Source organism: Vombatus ursinus, unplaced genomic scaffold (assembly GCF_900497805.2).
Source record: "Vombatus ursinus unplaced genomic scaffold, bare-nosed wombat genome assembly UNPS02014805.1, whole genome shotgun sequence".
Classification (NCBI taxonomy): domain Eukaryota; kingdom Metazoa; phylum Chordata; class Mammalia; order Diprotodontia; family Vombatidae; genus Vombatus; species Vombatus ursinus.
In genome coordinates, this window is record NW_020954583.1 from 1,033,537 (window position 1) to 1,046,751 (window position 13,215).

General features: G+C 34.8%; 1 protein-coding gene across 1 annotated transcript in view; it reads right to left on the reverse strand.

Moving 5' to 3' along the window:
• EPHA3 (EPH receptor A3) overlaps positions 1–13,215 on the reverse strand; it is a 413,601-nt gene that overhangs the window by 25,080 nt on the left and 375,306 nt on the right. Inside the window, exons 14-15 of the mRNA XM_027874169.1 lie at positions 9,383–9,532; positions 6,720–6,913 (exon numbers count right to left, since the gene is read on the reverse strand). Of these exons, the coding sequence (XP_027729970.1) occupies positions 6,720–6,913; positions 9,383–9,532 (344 nt within the window). The remainder of the gene's footprint in view (positions 1–6,719; positions 6,914–9,382; positions 9,533–13,215) is intronic.

The window sequence follows — 13,215 nt, forward strand, 5'->3', positions numbered from 1 at the left end:
TTCTTTCTTTCTTTCTTTCTTTCTTTCTTTCTTTCTTTCTTTCTTTTGTTTTTTGGTTATGACCACTGTCTGGATTCATTTTGCTTGACTGTGTTAAAGAGTTCTTTTTTTTTGTTGTTGTTTCAATTTTTTAAATTTATTTACTTTTTTAAGTTTTTAACATTCACTTCCATAAGATTTTGAGTTCCAAATTTTCTCATCTCTCCCCTCCCTCCACCCCAAGATGGTGTGCAATTCTGAATTTCTTAGAACTGCAAGGAAGCATTATCTTTCTGAAAATACTTTTGTTGGCATATATAACTCTAAAAGTGAGTATAAAACTGGCCTTAGAATGGCTGATCACATGGGAAAATGTCATTTATTATAATTCATTTCAGGACAAGTGTTATTAATTATAGAAGCATTAGAAATAAGTAGTTTTTTTAAAGGTGATTGTTTCAAAGGATAAATTGATATTCTTTATGTTAAGCATCTGTCAGTGTGGGAACTCCATCTGCTAAAGCAGATTTTGTTTTTATTGTTTAGTCGGTTAGTTGTGTCTGAATCTTTATGACCTTGTTTGGGGTTTCTTGGCACAGATACTAGAGTGGTTTGCCATTTTCTTTTCCAGCTCATTTTTACAGATGAAGAAACGGAGGCAGAGTTAAGTGACTTGCCCAGGGTCACACAGCTAGTGTCTAAGGCTGGATTTGAACTTGGGTTCTCCTGACTCTGGGGTCAGCACTTTATTCAATATGCTACCCAGTCGCCCTTACAAGAAGATTTTAGCATCTATAATTTACTAGCTAAGTCTTAAAGAGTTGAGTGAGGCTCAGACAGGCAGAGAGGGATGATTTGTGTGTGGTTATTTAGAGTTAAGTGTTAGAGGCAGCATTTGAACTTGTCTTCTTGACTCAACATTGAGCACTCTCTGCTGTGCTGGGCTATTGCTCCAAATTGATACTCTAACTCTTTTTAATTAGAGATATATTAAATTCAAGTAATTTATTTGCTTGATTTTGCAGATTTAAGCATTCCAATATGCAGGATCTTGCACTTTAGTAAAATATGACAGGTAACTAACTGCTTTGTGGTATAATTAGGCAACAAACTATTTTTTGTTGTTGCATTACTTAATGAAGTTAAAGTCAAAATGAAAAAAAAAAAAGAAATAGAAAAAAGGAAGGAGGGAAGGAAGAAAAAAATAAAGTAAAAAGAGAACCAGGGCAGTAGGAGAGTTTTATGGGTATCTATGGGAAACTTGTATGTTTTTCTTCTACACATAGCTTTTAAATGCAGTGACTATGAGTATATGTGTGTGTACATACACAACAATATATATTTAAAATCAAAATGTCTTGCAGTGTTTTACTGTATTATTTCAATTTCTTGACTTAAATACATTTCTTTTTATGCTTTGTTTAACATTGCTCAGTTAGCCAAACAAATGACTAGTGTCTAGGGGTTTTTGTAAATTAGTACCTCAAAATATTTTAAAACAGGAGGATTTTCTCTTATGTATGAATGAGCAAAAGAAACTACATTTTGCTTTTCTTTTTTTGGGGGGGGAGAGGAGGCAATGGGGGTTAAATGACTAGCCCAGGGTCACACAGCTAGTGTCAAGTGTTTGAGGCTGGATTTGAATTCAGGTCCTTCTGACTCCAAGGCCGGAGTTCTATCCACTGCACCACCTACCTGCCCCTAACTACTACATTTTAATCCTTGAAGTGTAAATATACTTACATGCTTTAGAAATTTTTATTCTCTTATATAATGAAGACTTTTTATTTATTTATTTTTTCTGTTGTTATTGAGTCATTTTTCAGTAATTTCTGACTCTTCAAGACCTCATCTGGGGTTTCCTTGGCAAGGATACTGGAGTAGTTTGCCATTTCCTACTCCTTCTCATTTTACAGGTGAGGAACTAAGGCAAAAAGGGTTAAGTGATTTGCCCAGGGTCACATAGCTAGAAAGTCTCTGAGGCCAGATCTGAATGCATGAAGAGGAGTACAGTCCTGGCACTCTATCCACTCTAACAATTATCTGCCCCTTATTTTTCCTAAATAGAGTCAAATGTCAAAAGATATATTTTTTCTTTACTTATCTTTCCATTTTAGGAGAAAGAACCAAATTATTAGAAAGAAACTTACAAAATGCAATTCATTCAAAAACAAAACACTACCATGGCCTATTCCTGAATTACTGTGCAGTGAACCAAGTTTCATACCCCCTAGATTTACAATTCATACAAGGAAAAGATGTATTTAGAATGATGATCCTGAAATAGTAAAAGTTGTATTCCTCTAAGAAAGTTATAGGGGTATTCACTTTGCTATACTTTCTAAGACAAAAGTAGATGAAAATAATTTAGAGAGATTTTTCACTAAAAGAGTTTGATCTAACATTTTATAAATAGTTAAATACACAAAATTCAACACAGCCAGTAACCCCTCTCCCTATTTCCAAAGCATGACAATTTATCAAGGATTTACTATAGTCTAACAAGATAACTAGCTTTGTGAAAGGTGCTGGAATATATTGAATTGCATTATACATTATGAAAACAGTATATATATGCAAGAAAGATGAAATTTGGAGGAAGGAGGCAATGTGGTATAGTAGAAATAATGTCAGACTTAGAATCAAGAGAGATTTTATCCAAGGTCTACTTCTGAAATCTGCTAACAACATAATTGGGTCAAGTAATATAATATCTCTGAGCCTCAGTTTTCTCATTTGTAAAATTTAGGTTAATGATAGCAATAGAGAGGCAATGTTGGGTAGAGGCTAGAGAGTTTATCTCCAGTCAGGAAGACCTGCATTTATGTCTGTCTTTGATACATGCTAGCTGTATGACCCTAGACAATTTCCTTAACTTCTCAGATTCTCAGGTAATTCTCCAAGACTCTAAAATGCAGAATAGTTACTAGTCTGAAGTAATAGAGGAAGATTCTTCACTTAAAACTCTTTACACTGATGAAATAAGTTCAATTTTTAAAAAATTTCTAAAGGCCTTTGTGAGGATAAAATGAGATATTTGTAAATCATAAAGTGTTATATAAATATTTTTATTTTCCTCAGATCACATCTGGAGTATTGCATTTAGTTTTCATCATGACAAATTGGGAAAGACAATGATAAGCTAGAGAACATCCAGAGGAGTACAATTAGGATGCTGAAGGACTCTGGGTTCATTCCACATAAGGATTACTTGTGGAAATGGGAGATTTATAGCCTGGAAAATAAGATAAATAAAATCTGCTTGGGTACAATAATTATATTCAAATATTTAAAGGATTGTCATGTGGGAGAAGTATCCAAATTGTTCAACTTGCCCCATAGGGCAGAACTAGGAATAATGAGGAAAGGCTGTGGAGATTCAGATTAAGGTGACACATCAGGAAAAAAAATCCCAAAGGAGAGCTATTCAAAAGTATAATGGCTTGAATCAGCAAGTAGTATGTTACAACTAACTGGAGATCTTCAAGCAAAGGCTAGGTAACTATTTATTAGGTACGGTGTAGGGTTTGTTTGTTTGGTTTATTATCTAGGTACTAGTCAGACCAGATGGTCTTTACGGCACTTCCCATCTCTAAAACTTTGTGTTTATACGAGCTACTACATAAGGAATGGGGAGGTTCATAATTATCTAAATGTTGCTGAACAAACTTAGTCTTAAATCATTGGCATCTATTTATAAATGAGCAAATATATTAAAATATGAAAGAATACACATTGGACAGAAAAATAATAAATGGATCTAGTAAAGGAATAGAATTGATCCCAAAGCATAACATTATGAATTCACTTCTATTCTAAAAACAAACAAAAACCAACACTCCAAACAATCAAGATATTCAATAAATGCAGGCACAAGTGTCACATAATACCTATACTGGTTACAATCAAAGAAATCATTATGAGGTTAATTTTAGCAAATCATATAAAAGTTCCAAAAGCTTTAGTTTTATCAAAGATCATCACATGAGGGTAATCACGGTGCAGAACATTATGGGCAAGCCTTACAGTGAAGAAGGTCTGGGTTCAAGTTCTTTCTCTGACATGTAATAACTGTGTGACCCTAACCTCAAGTCACAACCACTTAGTATCTAAAACAGGCAATTGATAAGTCTTCTGTAATATACTCTTGGAGACTAAGATTAAAAAAATTCTCTCTCTCTCTTTCTCTCTCTCTCTCCTCTTAGATCAATGATTCTGGGATAAATATTAGAACTTAATTAAAAAACTGAAAAAATCAGAAAGATGTAAGGTATCTCTATCAAAAAGTATAAAGATAAATGCAGAAAGGTATAGGATGATGAAGTGTTTAATCCAAATGGGAGAGAAAAAATAAGTGCCCATTCAGAACCCCAATGCTTTCAGTTTAGGGCAAGGGAACAGCTTTGTTCTATTTTAATAATCTTAGGAGAGAAAAAAAAAGGGAAAGAAAGTAATGCAATAGGGAAGCAAGAGGAAACAGGAAGAGCAAATAGGAAAAAGGGAAGTAAGCAGAACCAAGAAAGAGACACACACACACACACACACACACACACACACACACACAGTGTAACAATGTAAACTAAAAAAAAACAATGAAATATTTTGGGTGACAGTCTTTCAGGAGGATTTTGACAATGACTCTTTGGCTGCCTTGAAAGGGGATATATATTGCTCTAGACCCTTGGAGCTCTATTTCTTCTCAAGGAAGTAATAAAAGATAAAGAAGGATGGAATTTAATTGGGAAGCTATACAGACAGTTCTCACTTTATCTAAGTGGACCTTTCTGCAGACCTCTAAGTAAAGGGATTTTTTTTTTTTTACATAATGTGAATTTACTGGAGGGGAAAGGGGAGGGAGGCAGGAAGGGGTGCACATTCCATAGCTCAAGGACACATAGGGGCTAGAAGAGCAGTAGGAGGAACACACAGGGGTGAGGACAAACACTGGTATTCTAAAACTAAATGGAAGACAGACAAGCTGGGGCTGGACAGGCAGGCAGGCAGGTGAAGTGGGGCAAAGTTATCCTCTCTAGGTGCCAGAGGTCTCAACCTAAACCTGGCTCTATGGTGATGGTGGTGGTGGTAGTGGTCTGTCTGTGCTCTTCTGCTTTCCCTTGGAGGGTTTTGAGGTTTTTTGGTAGTGGGGGATAAGGGATGATGGGGACGAGAGACCACAGGGAGAGAGATAGAATAGAGTTAACATATGCAGTTTTTTTGGAATGTATATTTCCTTCAGAATTATTGTCCTGAAATCAAAGTTGTATAATGCAAATTTATGTAAAGAAAAACTGTTTGTATGAAAGACTATATATATAGAGGAAAGGATGGGAGGAATGGGATACCCGTGAACCTTTTCTTTTTATCTGAACCAGACAAAGGAGTATTGAACACAAATAATGAATTTGGTGTAGAAATATTTTAAATTCAATGGGGAATCATGTAAGGACAAGTAAAGATAAATCAAAAGAGAGGGTAAATTCAGGGAGAGTTTAATCATAATCTAAAGAACCTCCACCTTTGGAAGGTACAGCATGAAGGAGACAGAGAAGGACTAAAAGGAAAAGTATGAAGAATAATGCACTATAGGTAGAGTTATAAATTATTCCAACAAATTTTGTAAAAAAATTTAGAATTATGCCAAGAAATGAATAAAATATTATGACAGTTTATCTAGAAATTCTATTGCCAGACCCACAGCCTAAGGATGCCATATACACCAAACTATTTATAACTACACTTTTTGTAGTTTCAAGGAACTGGAAACAAAATAGATGTCCATCAACTGGTAAATGGCTAAACAAATCATAGTAGATAATGAAAATGGAACATTACAGTAGTATAAGAAACAATATAGAGAATATGGAGAAGTATAAAGAGACTTACATGAATTTAGGAAAAAGAGAAAAAAGGAGAAACAAGGGAAGTTTTTGAAAATGACTCTTTGGCTACATTGAAAGGGGGTGTATATTGCTCTACACCCTTGGAACTCTGTTTCTTCTCAAGGAGGGAAGAAAGGATCAAGATCAGGATGAGGGGCAGGGTTTTCCCCTTGAAGCAGAAGTTTTAAGATGCTCTTTGTAGAATGAGAACAGAAAGAGAAGAGGAAGGCGGGTGGGTTCTCTGCTTGACATAGTGAACAGCAGAATGACAGTGGTAGCTGGTGGATTTCAAGCTACATCTGTATTTCCCATCATCAAACCCAAGCCTCCATTAGAGACTATAACAGGTACAGCGCATGTAGCTGCATATCACTTAAACTCTCAGAATTTTAGTTTCTGCATCTGTTAAATGAGGATAATAATATCAGTACTACCTACTTAACAGGTTTGTTAACACAAGAAAAGTGTTTTGTGAATCTTAAAATTACAATAGATTGCATTAATTGTTGCTGTTGTTTAGAGGCCTGACTCTGGCAGCTTTTGGGATCTATGCCACTTTTGGGATCAATTCAGATTTTCTGGAGGTCCAACAATTTCTCATCTTTCAATCTCAATATGGGTTCGGCATCTCCTCCACTCCCTCCCCCCATTTTTTAATCATTGCAGCAAATGTCCATTAAATTGAATGGATTTTTCTGCAGGAAAATTATCAAGCTCATTCCAGCCTTGAGGAATGAAAATCACAGTGAATACATTTGAGAAAGTGGGTGGGAAAATGAACACATTTTAATCACTGTAGGTGGAAAAAGTAAATGCATTAATTTTCAGTATGCATGCATAAGGAAGAATATGTTGTGTCACCTTGCTGCGGCATTGGTAATGATTTTCAGGCTGCTGGGATTCCTTATAAGCTTGTCCAGAATGCTGACAATCTGCTCAAACTTGGGTCTGTTGTTTCTGTCCTTCTGCCAACAGTCCAGCATCAGCTGATATAAGGCAGCTGGGCAGTCCATAGGAGGTGGCAGTCGGTAGCCTTCATCCACAGCTTTAATTACCTGTGCAAGAGAGCAAAGTTTTAGAAAACAGAAAGGGCAGTTAAACTTATTTTACTCCATCCCTGCAGCAGAGTCCATTAACATGGAGAGTCTAATGTTTAAACAAAATGTTCCCATTCTCTAATTGCTTGCAAGGGTAACCTCTCCAGTTTATCAATAAAGTAAATGATGCTTCAAATTGAAGTCAGGAAAAAGCTGCATAATGGAAGGTCAAAGCAAAGTAGGTTACTCTGTATCCAAAGAGCCTACCCAAATGTCTAGACTTGATGAAATTCAGATCAAAAGAAATATTTGTGGAGATGGAGATTGTTGTGATGTGGTTACGCAGTCAAAATATGAAAAATTTAGGTAGAAGCCTGCTATAGTCTAATGTCATGGAAATGAGGAATGTTGGATTTAGAGTTGGAATTGCAGCTCTGCTACTTACTACCTTTGTGACCTTGGGAAAGTCACTAAAATTTTCTGGTTCATTTTCCTCACCTATAAAATGAAGGAATTGGACTAGATGAACCAGGTTTTGATTATTACCCAGACTCAGGTATACCATAAGTAAAAGCACACTCTCCCAAACACAGCATTCAGGAATCTGCGAGTTCAAATCCAGCCTTAGATACTTACTAGCTTAGTGACCCTAGGCAAGTTACTAAACCCTGTTTGCCTCAGTTTCCTCATCAGTAAAATAATCTGGAGAAGAAAATGGCAAACTACTCCACTATCTTTGCCAAGAAAACCCAAAATGAGGTCATGAAAAGTTGGACATAACTGAAAAATGACTTAACAGCAACAAAATAGCCACATTTTAAAGCTGGAATGTATTCAAAAGTCATCTTGCTTTTAAGTTAAAAAGAATGTGTTGGTTATCTAGTCCTACACCCATTCTAAACCAATGAGTAAAGTGAGGCTCAAAGAGAGATAAAAAAGGCAGTAAATGACAGAGCTAGAATTTGAACCTTGGCTCTCTGACTCTCAAATCAGTACTCTTTCCACTATGTCCAATTTCCTTATTTGATCAATGAAAAGTAAGGTCCAAAAACCTTGAGGGCCTTGACCTACCAGAATGAGCTTTGCAAGATTTTAATGATTCCATGCCACATCACTGTGTATAGCTTCCTTGTATTTCACAAAAATGATGAAAACCTTCCTTATAAAGACACTTGCGGTATTAAAGCGTTATATTATGCATTATAATAAGATGAATGCACTATTTGTATGAATTAAGAGCAAGAAAAAGCATAATGATTAGCTTTTAGATTGTACTTCAACTTGGGGATTACTTTGATACTAAATGAAATAACTTCCATATTTCTTTATTTGATATGCTGGGCTTTTTCTGCAGTGTAATTCAATCTTATTCATGCATTAGAATACACCCAGCTATAGAGTAAACAATCAGTTTTTTATATTACATCAGCTACCAAAATACAGAGTAGTAAAATATTGCTTAGGGGAATAAAATAGCTTAATATCTTGTTTTAAAAATTAAGTCAATTTAAACAGCATGGAGAGGAGTTGGAAGGAGAGGCACAGAGGCAAAAAAAAAATGAATCTATTTTATTATGAGTAACTGAAATGGCTTCATATTGGTTTAAGGTAAGCTTGATGCAGGAATATCTTTATTTTGAAAAAAACTAGAAAATGTATTATACACCAACTATATATTAAATGCGTCTTGGGCAAAAAGTGACAGAAGTATTAAGATAGTTTTGGAAACTTGAGCACAGTTTTGACAAGAGGTTAATATATTTTTCCCCTCCATCTAGAGCAAGGATCATTAACTTAGGATCATAGATCCCATTTTTTTTTTGATAACTGAATTTTAATATAACTAATTTCCTTTGCAAGTTTAGTTATATTTTATGCACTTAACGTTATTTTGAAAAGAAGTCTTAACCAGACTACCAAAGAGGTCTATGATACAAACAAAAGTTGATAACCCCTGGTTTAAAGACTTCAGCTTATGACTGACTCATGTGGAATAAATTTCTGCTTAATATGTCAAGGGAAATAAAATGATAGATATTTTTAAATTTTACTTTGGGAAATGCTATACTTCATTAAACAAAAATGTTGGCATAGATGTATTAATTAGATCTAGAAAGGATAAAAGACATGAGTATACTACTAATGTTGCACAGAAACAATTCCCTGGCAAAAATCTTTCAAACAAATCAAACTCTGTATTTCTGCCTGCTATCTATCAGCTGTCTCCATGGGTACTTATTTCATTAAAATCTTAGTACATATGCTTTCATTTTGCACTTCATCTGTAAATTTTTTCATGGGGGGAAAACAACCCTTTTGAAGTAATTTAACTAATACCTTTGTATAACCTGGAAGCGGTTTCATTTCTTCTACTTATTCTGCTTCAATGTCAAAAACAAGAAGCCACCTGGTTTTATTATGCTCCACTTCCTTGCACAGCTTGATTCTTTATTTGAGCACATAACTCAAACACTACAATATACTCACATCCTGATTGGACATCTCCCAGTATGGTCTCTCTCCATAGGACATCACCTCCCAGAGAACAATTCCGTAACTCCATACGTCGCTGGCTGACGTAAACTTGCGATATGCAATTGCTTCTGGAGATGTCCATCGAATTGGGATCTTTCCTCCCTTTAAAACAATTTTAAAATGCAGGAATTATATATCTATCTATATCATTTCATTTCCTTGTGAGAAAAATACACATAATTCCAAATGCCAAATGTAGTCTGTTTTCCAACAAAATATTGATTTATAAGTAAAGGTAAGTTGCAACATCTACAACACAGTGGGTTTACCTAATGCTATAGGACACAAGATTTCATCAACAATATTTGTTTTCCCTGATTTTACAATCAAACAAGTGATTCAAAATGGAATGAAATTAATTTAAAGAAACAGATTTTTTACCTTTCTCTATTAATATACATAGATTCCTTAAAATCTTGCAGGGTATATATATATATGTATAATATATGCATAATATTATTTATTTGTAATTTTTCTAATGGAATATATTTCATCAGATGATTCAAATAAACAAAACTCTGTCTCAGTCATTTAAAATAGTTATAAGAAACTGCATGCTAGATTGGTAATATATCTTTGATACTTTCACTGAGTTTTCTATGCTTTGTCCAAGTAATCTCATTTAAGGTCTAGTTACATAATACAGATACCTACCCTCAATAAAGTAGTCAATTAATAAATTAATCCATCAGCAAGTATTTTTCAAATCAATCAACAAGCCTTTTTAAAGCATTTACTGTGATCTAGGCACTATGCTAGGTGCTGAAATACAAATAAAAAGAATGAATCAGTATCTACTCATAGAAAGCACACATTTTATTCTTACTATATTCCAACACTGTGTTAGTGATCATGAAAGGTAAAAAGAAAGTCTTAGACACAGTCTGCCTTTCAGGAGGTTAAGGGATAAAGAGAAGAAACGACTGAAGCAATGATACCATCTGGTAAGCCACTGCAGTAATGAAAGTGGGAGGGGATAGAAACCTTAGTCTTTTTTCAAAACGATTCAACTCTAAAGGCTTGTCTTGCAGACACATATGTTTCTCCACTTTAAAAAAAATCACATCTTTCCCTCCCACCTTTCCCCAACACATTTTTCTCTTTTCATCCATATCCCCAACATATTGTAAGTGATTCTGCACAGCATCAAACTCAAAACTAAAGAGGTCAAATTTTATCCATAACTGATTCTCAAATCAGCTACAAGTTTCCATTTTAGAAATGTGACAGTTTTTCTTGGAAACAAAAATATTCAAGTGACGAAAGCCCTGGACTTTTCCATCCTACGATTTCAACATTGCTAATATGTCAAAATTATACTATCTCTGCTGTTTCCCCACACAAATAGTTCTTAACATTGAAAAATAGTACTACATATATGACAGCTGATTCCATATTTTTGACTAATGGCATCAAAACATAAGTGGATACATTTCCTCATCTTTTATAGGCCCACAGCACCTATAGAAATTAGAAAAAGTTGTGTATATGTGACAAAAGCAAGAAACACCTATATATTTTGAATCCTTCTACCATTATAAATCTTTAGTTGTTCATTTTTGCTCTATGCCACCAAACATGCAACCACTGGCATGAATCCTATATTTACAGGTTTCCAATTGAATTTTAAATGAAATTGGATACTGACAATATTTCATCTATCATGGTTGTCTTTGCTTTGTTTTGTTTTGTTTTTAAACAGGGTTGGAATGGTAAGTGCTTCCTAACTGAATTTCTAAAGGAAGGCAAAGTTCTAGGCAGTAATCCTTTTTTTTGAAAGGACACAGCACCAACTTGGCAAGGGAATCTTTTCATTTGACATTTTGGATAAGGATATAAATGCTGTCAAGAGTATCTCTACTGGGATTGTAACCCCCAACCTCTTCAAAGAACATTTAAGCCTCATGAATCTTATTAACTTCACTGGGAATTAATTATGCTGTGTGTCCATTAATGTTGCAAAAGCTTCATGGTCAGGTAAGTTATTCCTTCAAAGGAGCTCCCCAAAGCTCATGATTTCTTTTATGGAACTAAATTATTGGTCCTTCATCACCACAATATGGAAGATGAAATACAAGAACTTTAAAGAGAATTCATTCTTAACAAAAAGATGGGAAAAATTGGGAAAATTGCTCCAACACATTATGATTCTTCATTTGGGAAATAATACTCACCTGCTTGACCCTGATTATTTTGTTAGCATGGACAAGATGTATTAAAACACCTTAGCTTCTTACCTATCCATACTCCAATAACTTCAGATATTCTGAATTCACAAAGAAAAAGTAATATGTTGTCACAGGTGAAAAAATGTTAAGTTACTTTTCTACATATCTGTGACCTGTAGGATCTATTCTTATCATCCATTTTAATACAAAATTGGTCCAAAATGCTTCATTGTTATTGCCCACTAATGACATCAATAGGTTTGGTTCTCTGTCAAAGTATATTTGATTCAAAGAGACATCGGGAACTCTCATTTCCAGAAATATCTCCCTGATATATCTCAATGATGCCTAAAATGCTGAAATTAGAGGTTGAATTATTTGATACATGTTTTTGTCTGTTAAAAATTGGAATTCTTTTGCAAAAATTTAGACCTATTGATAAAACTTAGTGCCTTAGACTTGAACTTGAATAAATTTATTAGGTCTTTTTCTTTGAAAAGATTATAGAGGGAAGAAAGCATGCACAAAAACGTGGAAGGCAGAGGATTCTACCTGAGAGGATGGGGACACGTATTAAAGAGGGAGCAGTTATCTACATTTTTAACAACTTCACAACATTTCCAAGGCTGACTCTGTTTATTCACAAATGCAAACTCATCACTCAACCTCATATTTCAATCTCCAAAATGAAATTGTGGTATTTGTTTCACTAACAAAACTAGGAAGGTAGGTGATGCAGTAGATAGAGCACTAGGCATGGAATAGCAGAGAAGGCACTTTATAAATGTGTATTCCTTTCCTTCCTCCCTTCACAGCTTGACCTAATTGCTAAAGAAAGCAATGGTTGGAACCAGATAATTTGAGTGATTATGATAATGACATTTATCTAAGGGTTCTAACTGGTGAACTTTTACCCAGACCTATGCTCATCATGTGCTTCCTGTCCATCTCCATGTCATTCTTGCTTTAAACTTCATCATTCTACCCTGATTTCCAACTTCAGCTGTGAGAATAGTAACTAAATTCTTAGAAAGGGTGTACCAACTTTGTGACACTCCTTTTTGGCCCTCGCTCTCACTATATGTGTTGCCTTCCCTTATTAGAAATAAGCTTTTTGAGAGCAGAGATTTTATTGCTTTCTTGTATTTGTAACCCCGACAGTTAGATAGTGCCTGGCACATAGCAAGAATTTAAATCTTATTTATTCATTCATTCTTTTGAGAACTTTATATCCTTTGAACACATCACTTGGGGAATGTTTGGGTCTTCCATATTGGTAATCTTTCCCTATGTATCTTGGATATCAGAATCTTATCAGAGATATTTGATGCAATCAACAAACTGTTTTTTAGGCTTCTACTACGTCTACAACTCTACACTAGAGGATGTACTAGGAATGGATAAGGCACAGCCCCTGCTTTTATGGAACACACAGACTATTAGCAGGACTGGATGAGCTCACAAATGATAATGAAAACGAAATGAACATGAAAAGCAGATTGGAGTGGTGATGAACCAAGTGCTTTGGCAAAGTCTGAATTTCTGGTCTCTGTTGTTGTTATGCAGTTATTTCAATTGTATCCAATTCTTCATGACTCCATCTGGGATTTTCTCAGG